We start from the raw sequence: 17,025 nt of genomic DNA on the forward strand, positions 1-17,025 counted from the left end.
AGAAAATCAATCTTAAAGAATTTCCACGAAACACTTTTAAAATTCTTTTTTTTAACTTCTTCTCCTCTCCAAAGAGAGTCTAAAACACGTCGTCATTCATTAAGACGTCTTAATACGTTTTAACTACGTTCGTCTCGTTTTACGATCGTTTTAGCTTCGGTCGGTTCTTTGGCACGCTTTGAGACGTCTTTGAGTCGATTATGAGTTGCTTTCGAGACGCTCAACGCTCCAAGAACCGAAGAAATCGCGATTTTCGAGCCGTAAAAATTTGCTTTTTTTTCATTTTTATGAGTTAGCTTGAATTATGCAATGTTGAAAGGAAAAAAATGTTTTGTTGTTAAATTGAATTTGAAAAGCTTAGAACATCGAGAATATATTTACGTTTCAGAAGAAACTTCAACTTATATCAGCGTTTCTTATTCCGATTTTAGTTTTTGAGTTATGTTGCAGGTTTATAATGAAGACTACGAATTTTGATATTTTGGTGATTTATGCATTATACCAAAAGAGTGGTCATTTCTAGATTAGAAATTGTTATGGATTCTGATTGTTGTGTTTATTATGAACAAATTTTACCTCTAAAGTTTTATTATTCCGATTTCAGTTTTTGAGTTATGCTGCAACTATACCATGAAGACTAAGCATTTGGTATTTTGGTGATTTTTATATTATACCAAAAGAGCGGTTATTTCTAGATTGCAAATTGTTATTTGTTGTGATTTTTGTGTTTATTATGAACAGTTTTCACCTATAAAGTTTTGTTATTCCGATTTTAGTTTTTGAGTTATGTTGCAGCTTTATAATGAAGACTACGCATTTTGATATTTTGGTGATTTTTGCATTATACCAGAAGAGCGATCTTTTCTAGATTGGAAATTGTTATGGATTGTGATTGTTGTGTTTATTATGAACAAATTTTACCTATAAAGTTTTATTATTCCGATTTCAGTTTTTGAGTTATGCTGCAACTATACCATGAAGACTACGCATTTGGTATTTTGGTGATTTTTTATATTATACCAAAAGAGCGGTCATTTCTAGATTGCAAATTGTTATTTGTTGTGATTTTTGTGTTTATTATGAACAATTTTCATTTCACAAAAGAGTGGTCATTTCTAGATTGGAAATTGTTATGGATACTGATTGTTGTGTTTACTATGAACAAATTTGGCCTATAAAGTTTTATTATTCCGATTTTAAGATTTTAAGACTACGCATTTTGATATTTTGGTGATTTTTGCATTATACCTAAAGAGTAGTAACTTCTAGAATGAAAATTTTTATAGATTGTGATTATTGCGTTTATTATGAACAAATTTTACCTATAAAGTTTTATTTTTCCGATTTTAGTTTTTGAGTTATGCTACAGTTTTATAATGAAGACTGCACACTTTGATATTTTGATTTATACCAAAAAAGTGGTCATTTCTGGATTGGAAATTGTTATGGATTGTGATTGTTGTGTTTACTGTGAACAAATTTGGCCTATAAAGATTTATTATTCCGATTTTAGTGCTACCTAAAGAATAGCAATTTCTAGGTTGGAAATTGTTATGGATTGCGATTTTTGCGTTTATTATGAACGATTTTGTGCAGGTTTATGTATCACAGTCGGTTGTCTGTGTTAGATTGATACCTTGATGCTGTTTCCGAAATATGGCGTAAAATTGACATGTTAAATTAACCTGACTATTTCATTCCTAACGTTAACAGCCAATAAGAATTCGGAGTTTTCCGTCAATTACGAATATTTCAGCGGTTGTTTGATATTTAATTAATTTCGAGACATCCATGAATGTTTCCATAACAATCAATGTAATTTATTAAAAAAATATAAAAATAATTCTAAAAATATGTATGTACAGGTGTCCCGTTAAGCGTACGGAGCGGCTGTATCTCTAGAACGGTAAGGCCTAGAGGTTTGGGAAAAAAATCATTATAAGCAAAGTGGGCAGGAGAAATTGCTGGAAATTATTTTGAAGTTCGTAATTCGACCGCTAGGGGGCATAACTGCCATAGAGAAACATAAAATTCCCGCTATCTCAGAAAGTTAGATGATGAGCTATAACTTTGACAACATCATTTAGTAGCTTGGATAATACCGCATCGCTTTTGTTTTGCAATATTTTTCATATCTGTCATAATAAGGGAGGGGGAGGCCAATGCGTTTTCAAATGTTTACATTGTAATATCTCCTGGACCATTGAACCGATTTGCATATTTTTGGTCTTGTTTGAAAGAGCATTTCATGCTCTTTTAAAAGATATTTTTAGTAAGACCGCTTGGTTTAAAACAAATAAGCTAGAGGGCGTTATCTGCAGCGGTTACATATTTTTGTGATTTTTGAAAAAAAGTTAAATGGAACGGTACTATTTACTTCACAGACCGTTAATCACCATAAAATTTGCTAAATATTAGTGAAAACCGCATCTCGATATCTCCATCCATTCTCGAATTATAAAAGAAAATGTTAAAAATTCGTATATCTTAATCGGATCAAGTTACCTTAGGAAACAAATAAGAGATAACAAAAATGTTATTATCTAGAACCTTCCTTCACACTTTATCCAAGCTTAGAACTGCTTCAAAACTACTTTTGAGGCGTGTTGAAAAGCCAACGGATCAATGAAACATCAACAATGATAATAAAACAAAATAAACCGAAACACTTAGAATAACTTAAATTTTTGGCAAAAATAGCTCACTAATGTTCGAAATGCCTTCCATAAACCTCAATGCATTTATTTAATCTAGTTTCGACGAAAAAAAAGCGCTGCTAAGTCTCTTCCCTGGACACGTTTTTACTGGTATTTAGTGTTTTGTCATATTTTCCCTGGTTATTGGTTTTTCTTGAAAAGTCAGGTCATTTAGTCTACCCAATAGATAAAGGGCTGAAAGCAATGTGGGTTTTGCTCGAACCAAGAATGCATATTATGCAAGTTTACATCAGCTTGTGGACAGATACTTCATGCATCCATAGCATTTGTGATAAAAGGTTTGGATTTGCCCAAATCATATTTAAAAGTCAATGGTAATAGTTCAGTCTGTTATCATAATCGGTATCTGTTAAGGCCTGATGTAAAACAACGTGGTGGAGATATTATTCTCTTGAGAACTCTTGTGGACAATTGTTTTCGGAGTTCCCAGATTATGTGGGATCACATGGCGCACCAATATGATTTACGAATTCATAGAGACGTCTGAATGAGCTACACGTTGCCAGTTTTCCGTAATCTTAAAAACACTTCTAGAGAAAAATGTCTTTCTTTGTCGTAATAGCATTGCACATTTTTGCCATGCAATTGCATCGTATTCGAAACATTGAAAATAAATCATCATACGCTCTATCATACGCTTCTGCGTTAGTAAATGACATGTTTACAGTTACCATGATAATGTGATTTGTTTTTCTCGATGAGGTAACTGGATCCGATTGATGGCACTCGAGTTTTTAACATTTTCTTCTATAACTCGAGAACGGGTGGCGATATCGAGATGCGGTTTTCACTAAAATTTAGCAAATTTTAAGGTGACTAAGGGTGTGTGAAGTAAATTGTATCGTTCCATTTAACTTTTCTTCAAAAATCACAAAAATATGTAATCGCTGCAGATAACGTCCTCTAGCTCATTTGTTTTAAAGCAGACGGTCTTACTGACAATATCTTTAAAAAGAGCATAAAATGCTCTTTCAAACAACACCGAAAACATTCAAATCGGTTGAATGGTCTAGGAGATATTAAAATGTAAACATATGAAAACGTATTGGCCTCCCCCTCCCTTATTATGACAGATATGAGCAATATCGCAAAACAAAAGCGATGCGGTATTATCCAAGCTATTAAATGATGGTGTCAAAGTTATAGCTCATCGTCTAAGTTTCTGAGTTACGCCCCCTAGCGGTCGAATTACGAACTTCAAAATAATTTCTAGCTATTTCTCTTGGTCACTTTGCTTATAAGGATTTTTTTCCCAAACCTCTTGGCCTTACCGTTCTAGAGATACAGCCGCTCCGTACGCTTAACGGGACACCCTGTACATATACAACACGACAATCGAAAATACTCGAATCTCGACGTATTGCCTTAAAAATTCAGGCAATACGTTTCGTATTATCGACTATTTTCGATCGTCTTGTTGTATAATATATGAACATTTGATTTTAATACAACACTTGATTTGAACGTATCGTTTCAACTGAAAACGAGGAAACATGTTTAGAATATTGACTAAAGTGGATGGTTAATAGAGGTTTTCCTAGAAATAATTAGAATGTGATCCCTGAACAAGCAAATGATAATATTCCAATTGAATCAATCTCTGATCACTATCAAAGTCTGAAAGTACATATAATTGCAAATGTTGCCATAAACCCAAATGATTAACTTTCGTTAAGCGATGAAAATATCGCATCGCGTTTAGTCAAATCAATTAACCGATCTGAGGTGGTCAAATCATTTTATTTCTCACCCCATTACAAGAGAGTATTACACATAGAAACAGAACGACAGAACGAATAGGAAAGAAGATAGCTTAATGAGCAAAGGAAGACGACAATCACAAAAAAGATACTAAACTGAAATGTTTTGCTTGCAGAAAAACGTCTCAAACTAAGACTAACTTTGGAATGTAACCATAGTTTCCATAAGAAATACGTTTCAAAGTCTCTTCGAATTTATATTGCTGATGACGATGATACTTACTTATGAACAACAATAATGATCCCTGCAATAACAGTAAGACAAAAAACAACAGAAAGGCGACAAAGTACAACTTGAAGGATTGAATAATGGTGAAAAAATAGATATTTTATATAATGAGTACATACATAAATGAAAAGAAGAAACTATATTCCAAATAAGCACATTGTGTGTACATTATCAAGTTTCAGCAGTAATTAAATTAACAAATGTACAATGACTGTACTTTTTTGTAATAAATAATTAAAAATGTAATTGGTGGTTTCAGTATTATCTACGAAATCAGAAAAGTGACTACATTGTGTAAACAGTGCATTATTTTTTAAGAAAGAATCATCTAAGAAAAGCCCTTAACTATCCAATAACTGTATAATTTACCCAGAACAACGCTTTATACTTAGGACCTTTATAATGAAGACTACTATATTTTCTTTTGGATGTGTAAATTTCTTTTTAAATACAATTTTTCAAGAGACTTATATTCGAGTTTTACATTCAACAAAAAATATTTTTCCATATTCCAACATCTTTCAATTTCAAACCCCAAAAAAATCTTACTTTATCCACATTTCTTCGATTTTTAATTCTTTTTTGATTCCCCGCGTTTTCTCCTTTTTAGATTCCCGACTGAAGATGAATTTTTTTTGGGTCTAATCGAGGTAGACACCCGCCGGGTCGGCTTCGCAGGGTTCCGTAAAAGGTGTTGGGCACCTCGTTGGGTCATAAATCATCGACTTTATTACGACCCGAAGCGGTCCAGGTGCGGTTCGGCGTTCACGTTTTGTGTATAAAGTTCTCTTCTATCCTCTAGTTGAAGTTAAGTGAGAGGTAGATGAAGAAAATTACAAGAATTTCTTCGGAAATGATGTCTTTCTGAGTCTATTTATGATAACTAAGACACGATTTTTATGTTAAGGTAAACTTAAATACCTTTATTTTAAATGTATGTGTTATATTTAATTTACTGTTCACAACGTAACTAAGCTAGATAAAATAAAGTTAAACTATTTCACTCAGCATCTAAAAAGAGAAATAAACCAATTAAAAAATTCTATCAATACATACCCAGACTACTCAAGATCTACTCCCTTTGGAAAGTAACAAAGAGATTAAAATGTCTTATTATGCAGATTCCTCCAGTAAGAACTGAAAATAAAAAATGGGCAAGAAGCAGTCAACAAAAAGGTGATCTGTTTGCAAACCACCTTGAAAAAAACCTAGCGGAATGACGAAGGGAATATGCAACCTACTTCTCCAAGGAAGATAGCCAAACTGATTAAAGAGAGCACTAACCCAAACAAGAAAAAGAAAGAGAAATACCATAAAATCTCCCTGGGTAAGCTATAGTTAGTAAAACTGACAAATATGTGTAACTAATACCTCAATCAGATTACGCAATGTCTGGAAAGTACCTGGCAAGCCATCATAAGATGTTACATGATTTAGACCTCTTTATTAGCAGTATTACCAAAGTTATTTGAAAAATTGGATACTTAACCCATTAGTCAGAAGAAAATAAAATCAAACAATTAACGAAAGAATGGCACTGCGAACACTAAGAGCAAAAACAGACACCATCAAATGTATGAAGTTAGATCTCCAGGATATCCTAGTAAGTGTCGATGAGGACTGTTTATTTACCAGAGTACCAGTCAAAGATGTAGTGGATGGTGTTCGCCAGAAACTCCGGACTTCCAAGACCACTTGAACTTGAAACATCTCACAATCAAATTTACCATCGAACAGGAAGCTGCTAAACAGTTACATTTCTTACATGTTTTGATCACTAAGAAGACAGATGGAAGACAACAGAAGAAAGAAAGTATATACGACGAGAGGAATTTAGAGAATGAACTCCAGCGAGCCACCAAACAACGCAAGAAGAAAAAAGACAGAGTAAGTAATGCACCAGTGAGATTTATCTGCCTCCTTTATGTTTCAAGTCAAGTCAAGTTTCAAGACGACGTGGTTTGCTAGGTGCCTGAAGAAGAACGACATCATGGCACAATACGATACAGTCAGCAAAATTCGGAACGGTCTTCGGATAGCTAAAAACAAAGTAAGGGATCGAGAGTTTATCGGCTATCATGCAGTTATGGAAAGTATTGCGTTGGACAACTAGACGTAACATCAAGTGCCGTATCAAGGACTATAAGACGAATGTCCGACTGAATAAGATCCAGCAGTCAGGAGTAGCAGAGTATTGTCACAATACGGGACACACAAGATAAGATGTACAGATAAGATATTAGATGACAAAGGAGATAGAGACCCATCGACATAGGAACAACATGAATAAAGAAGACAGCTGAGAACTTAGTCACACATGGAAAACGGTAGTTAACACGTCAAAGCCTCTCCATCTCAAAATCTTATCTACCAAAATAATTCGTAGAAATACTACAATTCTAGATTACAGATAGATTCTTTCGACAAAAGAAGAGAAGAATAAGCTCAAAAAAACCTTATTCTGAGTTAAAAGAAATCAAGGCTGGAGTACCGCAGGGAAGCATATAGGGAACATATTCTATAATTGCTGTACACCTGTCATATTCTCTAACCAGAAAATAATACAATAGCCACATGTGCAGACGACATGGCTATATTGGCAGTTGGAAACAATAATCAAGAAATCAAACTAAAATTAGAACTAAAACTAGAACTAACATTAGAAACTTTCGGGTTTTGCCGTGCGTCTTTTAAGAAAAGGTTTGACGTTTCTGATGCCATATTGCAACCTTCTTCAGAAACTGGTTCGAACTAACGAGATCGAAATATTTATGGGGAGGATATCAACAAATTCCAGAAGACCCGTGACACGCACATCAAGAAGTTCGAATCTCTGGAACGCCGGACACAAAAGAAGAAAAGTAATAGCTTACCAGTAGAAACAATCGTCATTAACAGATCGAATGTCTCACTAACGAAAGACGAAACCTCTGTGCTCGCCGAAGGATTGAACTACGCAATCGCCCCAAGAAGGTCCCAAACGAGGAAATCATCTGCGAAGTGGAAGCAGCTGTACGAGGGATGCCCGCACTGAAAGCCGATGAGATCCGACAAGAAGTTGCGAGAGTACTGAAGTCAGCAAAACCACCGAAATCCAACTTGACAGTTGGTGAAAAGACGGCACTCCGATCTATTAAAGAAAAGTCAGAAATCGTCGTGTTACCAGCAAACAAGGGGAATGGCACCGTTGTTATTGACAGGAAAGAATACGACGACAAAATGATGAACCTACTGAACCCAGCCACCTACAGGAAGATCAAGAAGGACCCCATAGACAGAATCGTAAGAAAAATGAAGGAACTGATAAAATCCACAGGAATTCCAGCAGAACAGCAGAAAGGTTTGTTTGTGCAGGCGCCGGTACCACCAAGAATCTACGGACTACCGAAGATTCACAAACCAGACGTCCCCCTCCGCCCTATCGTCAGCGCCATCAACTCCCCAACATATCAGCTGGCCAAACATCTTGCAAAGATTCTGTCCCCCTTTACAGGTAACACGGAATCGTATGTCAGGGATTCTACACATTTTGTGGAATCGGTAAAAGGTATAAAGCTGGATGCTGCACAGGAAAAAATATAGAGTAAAAATCAACTCTAAAACATGGTTCAGATCGGTCCAATATATTTAGAGTTATTTTTTTGCACTATATAGTGTGGTGAATAGATTAAAATTTTACACTAAATAGTGAAAGATGGTGTTTATTAAATAGTGTAAAATCGTTACTCTATAACAGTGTATTATATGTAATCTAACTAGATGTTGTCGTGACTCTAATTAGATACGTTTCTAATCTAATCAGTGTAAAATTACTAGGGCACGGAACTTTTGTAACGGAACGATACGATTTACCCCCTCCACTTGTTCTTCTAGAAAATAAGTCGGTGGCGTCAAGTCAACTCACCTCATCGGTTGTTGTTGACGACCGGCAATCGGTTTATTACACGTCATTGTCAACTGTCAGTACGATTTGAAAATATTAAAAAAAAAAATATATTTTATAAAAATATTGCTATTAACGTATATTGAAACAACCATCCCTAAATTTTCATCTGTAAATGACGTTCTAGTTGACGTTAAAATGTGTTTGTACCTAGAAAATGATCTTTCAACATCACAACTTGTAAGTGGAGCATAAATAAAATACTGAGCTATTGAACCATATTTTTCCTTAAAAGTTAAAGGTACATTGTTTTCGACAATTTGTTGAACAATTTTCAAATCCGAACAACAATTTTACCACAAAGGGAAACTAAAAACAATTCTTAAAAAAAAAACTATAATACGAACTCAAACAGAACTCCAAATTCCAACTTAAGGTAACTAAAAAAAGATAAATAGCAAATTTGACGAAATTATGCGGATGAAAAGCGTCAAATACTGCACATTTGAACAACAGTGAAATCGTACGAATCGTACTGACGGTTGACAATGTTGACATTGATGCGCAATAAAAACTGATCGTCGGTCGTCAATAACAACCGATCAGGTGAGTTGACTTGACGCCACCGACTCATTTTCTAAGAGAACAAGTGGAGGGGGTAAATCGTATCGTACCGTTACAAAAGTTCCGGGCCCTAAAAATTACCACTGTAAATTATTAACGATTCGTTCTAATTTTACTCTAGTGACAAAATATCACTAAATAGTGTGTATCTTTCACTTATTAGTGTTAATTTTTAATAGGAAGTATAGAATATTTTTAGGAAGGTTTTAGGTTTGTAATAAAAATCAAAATTATAAAATATTTGTTTTTATTTTCACTTGTAATATATTGTTATATCTTAAATTTAAAAAAATTAAATTCTTTTTATATAACCATACTTAATCCATTTTAAAGTTTCCACCGAGTCACCATGAAAACTGCATCAAATGAGTCTTCTATAAGTTTTCTATATGTATAGTTGTACATACTTAAAAATCTTCGCAAGGAACTCGTACGTAAAATCTTCCGGAAGTTCCACTAATTTCACAACACGAATGTTTGGCAAACATAATTAAAATAAAAATAATCGTTCTTTCTTTTTATATCGCGTAAATCAGGTCTCGAGTTCCGACTCGTTTAGTAAATGACCGTTAAATTTTAGCTATATCACACCACATGTTAATCACGTGGTACCGACGAGTAATCCCGAGCAAAATAGTGCGATGCCTACGAAGTACCTGAAGGAAAAGTACAGTTTACACGTCTTGTGTAAAATTTAATGTTTTATATATTACATAACTTCACTAACATAAGTAAAAAAGAACTCTCCTTTAGCGAACTGTAAAAACTACTCTATTAAGTGAATAATATATGAACTCTATATTAATATTAAATATAGTGTACATTAGAGTTATTTTTACCATGTGATATTACAATTTTTACTCTAATTCTTTTTACCAACTACTCTAAAATTTTTACACGACACGATTTTTTCCTGTGTAGAAAAAGGACTTCTTGTTATAGTGTGGACTGTTAAACATTTTAGGGCATATTTGTTCGGGAAAAAATTTATTATTTATACAGACCACAAACCTTTAATTTACTTATTTGGCATGACGAAGCCATCAAGTTGATTAACAAAATTCAGATTAGCATTAGAGTAGTATGATTTTGACATTGAATATGTAAAAGGAAATGATAATGTCGTTGCTGACGCTCTAAATTCAAATGATTTGAAAAAATATTAATAATAAATTATTTGTTATAACGCGTTCGATGACAAAACAATTACCTAAAATGGAACTATTAAAAACTATTCCAACAGACAGGTTTGATCACCCTAGTTTTGTGGAATTGTTAAAAGAACCTATACGGTCAATTCGGTTGCAACCATTAATTGATAATAAATTTAATATTACTATGAATAATGATTTTGACAATTTACATAAATCAGTTATCTTTATCATTAGCAAACTTAGCTGCGTTAATGAAAGATCTGAAAATTGTTTGTAAAAAGTTTAATACTCGCGAAATGTGTATACTTAAAAATGAAACAACAAAACAATTTATAAAAGACATGTCAAACATGAAATATAAACTAAAAGAAATTGAAATTAAAATATCTGTTATATGAGATGTTGAACATATACAAAATAAAGAAACGCAACAACTGATTATTAATGATTTTCACAAGCTTCCAACGGGAGGACAACATTAAAAAGTACTATTCATTAGATTCATTAAAAATAAAAATGCGATGATTGTCAAAGACACAAGCATTCATTACCAAATAAAAAACTTTTATCGATATTGTAGGTCCTTTAAACACTGATAATAACGACAATAGATACATACTCACAAAACAATGTGATTTAATGAAATTTGGAGAAGCTTATCCTTTAAAAAATAAAGATGCTTTAACAGTATCTGAGGCTTATGTAAAACATTTCATTTTAAGATATGGAACTCACTGGTGCTCACTGATCAAGGTTCATGAGTAATACATTTCAAGAAGTATGTAAACTACTTGAAACTACCATGAAACTTTAGGTGCCATAGAAAATACACATAGACATCTTGTGGCATATTTGAAAATTCAGTTACATAATTATCCTGATTCATGGAGCAATTGGATTCAGTATTGGTGCTTTTCTTACAATAATACAGTACATACAGAAACCAAATTCAATCCATATGAATTAGTTTTCGGAAAGAATAGCTTAATACCTTTAAATGTGACCAACGATGTCGAACCGATATATAATTTTGAAAATTATGCGTTAGAACTAAAGTACAGATTTCAAATAGCATGTACAGAAGCTCGCAATAATTTAATTGATTCAAAAATAAATAGGAAAGAAAGATATGACAAAAAATGTATAAAAATTGATTATGCAGCAGAGTTGGGTAGTATCTGGATACTTTTTTGAGTATCCGATGCTCTGTATCCGGATACTTTTCAAATTTTGTATCTGGAACCGGTATCCGTGACTAAATCTGAAAGGTATCCGGATACTTGTTTCGGTGTTCGGATAGGGTCAATGCGCCTGTTTTCGACCAATTAACGAGAAAATTAACGATAAGGGTAAATATAACACAGAAAAAATGTTTAAATACTATTCACTTTTTTTAATGACAATATTTAGGGTTTAATAAATAATTTAGAATATTGTTTATGTTATAAAATTTATTTAAATAATACTTATTAACAATTGTTTAAAAAGTGCAATTTTAACCGATTTTCGACCACCACGTATAATTGTCGACCATTTTTATACTAGTTCTCGACCACTCTAAGGAGCCTTGATTTGTGAGTTGTTTTTGGGAGACTTTTTTGAAATAAAATGTAAGATATGCGATTATTAAGTTTTTATTAGAAAATAAATTAAAAACCTTTTACTATATGAAAATGAAACTAAAAATTTTAACTAATATTAGGATAACAACATATAAACTAAATGAACGACACGAACAAACAAGTAATTGAACGATTTATTTCAAAAATAAAAACAAATACTGCATGTCAAAAAAAATATTAATAAATTAAATATTATCGAGGAATCTCAAAATCTTTTTTTATAATACGCTGGTTTTGAACAAAAACCCTTCAACTTACAGCTTAACATAAGTTACATTTGTACTCTTTGGTTACAATGATATCATAAGATAAATCATGGAAACTAGTACATTTTTTATGATACCATTTATCACAAAAATCACAACTTATGTTTAACTCGTCTTCATCTTCTGTGTCACTATTTAAAATTTCACTACAAAGAGAACATGCTATTTTCATTTGATTTTTTAGAGTTTGAGTAGTATCTCTAAGTACGTTGTTAGTATTTCGTTTTTTATCTGTCTTTTCTTTTAATCGTTTTCTAGTGTCTTTTCTTTGCTGAATATCCATGGCTTTCTGTCTTTTTTCTTCATCTTTTCTTCTGTAATATTCTCTCCATCTATCACTCGAAATTGCGCTTGGCGCTCTTTCCGTTTTACTTCTATTTGAATTACAGCTTTTTTGTATAGGATCTGGGTATACCAAATGATTATCAAACGCTTTCTCAAGTGATGAAGTGAGTCTATTTGTGCTAATTCAAGAATTCAAGGATTTTTACATCAGCAGACTTATCATTAGGTGTATTTTCTTGATAATCTTTTTCTTGAAACATGGGACCATCTAATTTGCCGTTTTCTTGCTGTAATTTATTGGAATTTCATGTAGTTCTTTTTCTTGAACAATATTCGTATTAATGTCAGATGTAGTATCAATAACATATAATTCTCTTACTTCGTTTTCTTGAATCTTATCACCGTCAATATCAGATATTACATCGAAATGTTCATGATCTATGCAATTTAAAAAGGAAGTTGCATGAGAAGTAGAGAAGCTAACATTGGGCATGTTAGCTAAACTATCTTGATCACCATTGTGACTAACTAGGGGAACTACTAATGTGTTACTCTTGTTGGTATATCTTCACTGTTTGATCTTCGATTTTGTTTTTTTTAATGCTCCCTATTGTATTCGTCACACATTTAGTATAATCTACTGCGTTTGGGTTGGGTTGGGTTGAATTCTGCCGTGTCAGTAAGTATTGTACTGAACACTTTACAAAAATTAATTTTTGTAACACACAAATTAATGTTTTCAGGTCTATTCTGCCATCTTCGAACAGCGTTTTTCCAATCGGCCTGTAATGGTTTAAATATATATTTACATCGGCCGGCTGGATAATATGAGTGGTGTTCGGTGGCAGACTGTACAAAACTATTTTATTTTCATGACACCATTGGCTTATAGCCATAGTTAAGTGGCACTTGTGACCATCCACAAATAATTCTAAGTCTTCGTATATTTTCAATATATTCAAAAAAAAAAACATCTGATGTCATCCATCCTTTTTCGGATCTTCCTAGCGTCCAATCACTAGGCATATTTTCCACTAATGCCCTCGGAGGTCTGACGTATGGGAAAAGTGCTAGAGGTGGAGCAAGTTCCCCATTAGCATTAAAAACTATTAAAACAGTGATGTTGTCTTTTTCATTGCCTTGTTGAATAGTGTATAAGTTTTTGAAACATTTTGGACCTAATACTTTGCCAGTTTTTGGGCATCAGGAAAAGCCGGATTCATTCCATTAAATATGCGACGTGGATTGCTCAGTGACAATGGCTCTAGCTTTATTGATGACCTCCGCTTGTCTCAGCGATATTTCTGGGTTTCTCTTAAGGAAGTTTAAAACCATTTTTGTTTTGGCGTACCGTCTTTAAAGATATTCAGTTTCGAATCGACTGTAATTATTTTTCTTACTGTATCCAGCAACATCTCTTTCTTTATTGGAAATCCACATTTAGCAAGATTAATGACCCAATTTTTTATTCGTTCCTCTCCTTCTATTGTCAGCAGTGGTGGTGGTGCTGTTTTCCTCAAATGTTCTAGGACTCATGTGGTAAGTGTATCGAGCACTGTGGTTTTCAGGACATTAAAATGTCTACATGCTTCACAAATTTTCATTCTTTTTTCCCTAATTTCTTGTAATGCGTTTTTCAAATCTTGTTCTGTGTATTGGAAAATTTTTCTGGTTTTATTTTTGTTTATGGGTATAATTATTTGTGTAGTTTGTTCTTTTTTTTTATTCTTTTTAAGTGTTTTGGTGGGTGCCACTACAAATAAGACACTCTTGAGAACTTTAATTTTTACGGATTAAGTAGCATTTATGTTTCTGCTGGAACTTCTCTGCTGGAATTTATGGAAATTTTTTTTTTCTTGTAGGTATATGGATCCAAAAAGCTCGTCATTTTGTCGTCGTATTTGTTAGGATTCCTACAGTTTAAGAGAAGTTCTACTTTACAGACAAAACGTCAACTAAAAGAAGAAGAGAAAAAAAAAACACGAACAAGAAGAAGTTCTACGCACAAAATGTATTTTAAAGAAAAGGAAGTTTAATTAATTCATCCGATCAGTATTCTGTCCTGTCCATGATTGCGGTGACATGAATTCAAGCAACTACGGAATTCAATTCTTTGGTTAGCGCTGTAGTTTCCTCGTCTGTTAATTGAGCACTTGATCGGATGATGATCGTTTCAATTGGTAAATCTTTTTATTATACTTTTTTTTACAATTTGTTGGTTAAAAGTAGCAAAGTTTAAGCTCTTTTCCTAAAAAAATTAAAATCGTTATTAAAAAACTAAACAAGACTTAATACGACATAAACAAGACAAAAACATGACGCGTAACATAGTCGTAATAAGACTTGAAACCTCCAGTTTAAACGACTTTTTAATTTTTTAATTTGACTGCGAACAGAAAATAAATAATTTAAATGGAAATTTATTATTCCGAGGGAAAAAAACTTCAAGGGTCGATTTATTAACGTCTCGGAAATGTTTTAAAGACCTTCTTAAAACCATCCAACCATTTTGAGACGTTGAAAAGGGTCTAATTGTTACTATTCGAAAAATAAAAACATCTTTTATTTATATTTACTATCAAAATTATTTAATGTAAAATTTTGAATAAAATATCCCTAAAAAAAACTTCCAAAAAAGACTCAGGTGGTGTTTCGTTTTTAAATCGATTTATTAACGTCTCGGAAGTGTTTTAAAGACCGTTTTAAAACTGTCCAGTGGCATCATGACGCGTTGAAAAGGGTCTAATTATGTTAATGGTGCTAATTTTGGGTCGTAAAAACATCGTAACCAGGTTGTACAGGTATCATTTTCGATTTAAAAACGTTTATTTCCGGGAAAAACTGACAATGAGCAGATGGTAAATTTAATAAAGTTCTCAAATTTAATCAGAAATTTAAATTTATACGTATTTATCACGATTGGATGCGATTTTTGCTTTTATTTTTGTTGTGTTTTAGGTGGTTAATATAACTTTTGAACGAGCTCGTTTAGTTGTTTTTGGTGTTTTTGGTGCTTTGGGAATTTGTTTTAGGGGTAGATTCGAAATTAAAACGCGTATTTTAGATTTAATTGAGTTTGTGTAACATTATAAACGAGATTTGAACGTTTAATTCGGTTTTAATCGGTTTAACTTTAATTAAAAACAAAATAAAAAATTTAAATTTATCATTTTTTTAAATAAAACTAAAAATGTGTCATCAATAAACACACTAATTGTATTCTCGTGTTCATTTCGTTCTTCGGTTTCGTGTTCAAATTGAAACTTTACCCCGATTTTCTTCACGATTGAGTCATTATCGCGATATAATCTTGTATTCCGCTCCGATTGAAATCGACAAAGTCACGCGAATTCTAAAATAAAAAGAAAAAAACCTTTTTTCGTTTTATTCCATAAGAAAAGTAAAAACCCCCGAAAACTAAACTAAATAACGTAACTGAATCGAAGTCGGTGAAGTTAATAAAAGGCCAAATCTATAGTGAAGATGTTCGAAAATTCGTGTGGAAACGTTCAATTATGGATCGGAAAAGCCGGTTATTTAAACGATTCTTGTCTCGAATCTTGACGTCTTTATTGACGGTAATAATACGGCAACGATTCGACTTCCTGGTGCCGTAATTTTCAGGTTTGCGATCTTCAAAGTTCGAGAGATGGATCGAAATTTAAATTCAGCTTCGGGGGCTCACGTGAAAAACGTAACTTAACACGAGAATCGAAAAAGATCGATCGGTTTTGTACGAGTGGGAAATTAAAAAAAAAAGAATACTTCCGGTTTATTTATGGGTGTTAAGGGGTGTTTTATATCTTAATGAAAGGTTGGAATGTTTTCTTTAAAATGGTGCATAATAAGAGGGGTGTTTAATTACTAAAATGTTGGGAAAAAAATTAATATTAAAATACTGGGTGTTTCAGAATTGCAGAGCACTTTAATTTTAGGGATGTATTCTTCAGCACAAAATAAACAAAAAAGTTCATATAAACATATGTCCCAATTAATTTATTACCGAGATATACACTGTGTACATAAAGTATGGAGTCAATTCGATACAAAATCGGGGGACATTCTTAGAATATCGTATTTTTTGAGATAAAATTGAAATGTACAGGATGTCCCAAAATTGAGACACCATGCCAAAGCTAACATTTTTAGTTAGAAACCCCATTTTTTGTTGAATTTATGGATTCTACGCTAAATCTTGAGTATTTTTCATGTATATTACGTATATTATGTCGACAAAAATTCGAGAGATATTCTTAGAAAAAAAAAAGGCTTACACATCTCTGTTATCCATGCCTAAGTTGGCATTCTTAAATAGGAACCCCCATTTTTTGTAGCATTTATGGATTTTACGTTAAATTCTGAGTATTTTTCATGTAGTATACCCTATTATTGTTATTGCTACCGGACTGAGGGGAGCAGCCCCTTTCGTTACCACGACCTATAGGATCTATTGTAACTTTAGCCCTCCAAAAGTTTAGGGTAGAA

General features: G+C 32.9%; 1 protein-coding gene across 1 annotated transcript in view; it reads left to right on the forward strand.

The window, feature by feature from the left end:
* Nucleotides 1-15,624, forward strand: part of LOC139429815 (uncharacterized) — a 31,277-nt gene extending 15,653 nt beyond the window's left edge. Inside the window, exons 3-6 of the mRNA XM_071196032.1 lie at nucleotides 6,342-6,593; nucleotides 7,605-8,199; nucleotides 10,948-11,069; nucleotides 15,499-15,624. Coding sequence (XP_071052133.1) covers nucleotides 6,342-6,593; nucleotides 7,605-8,199; nucleotides 10,948-11,069; nucleotides 15,499-15,624 — 1,095 coding nt within the window. The remainder of the gene's footprint in view (nucleotides 1-6,341; nucleotides 6,594-7,604; nucleotides 8,200-10,947; nucleotides 11,070-15,498) is intronic.
* The last annotated feature ends 1,401 nt before the right edge of the window (nucleotides 15,625-17,025 follow it).

Source organism: Onthophagus taurus, chromosome 5, assembly GCF_036711975.1.
Source record: "Onthophagus taurus isolate NC chromosome 5, IU_Otau_3.0, whole genome shotgun sequence".
Classification (NCBI taxonomy): domain Eukaryota; kingdom Metazoa; phylum Arthropoda; class Insecta; order Coleoptera; family Scarabaeidae; genus Onthophagus; species Onthophagus taurus.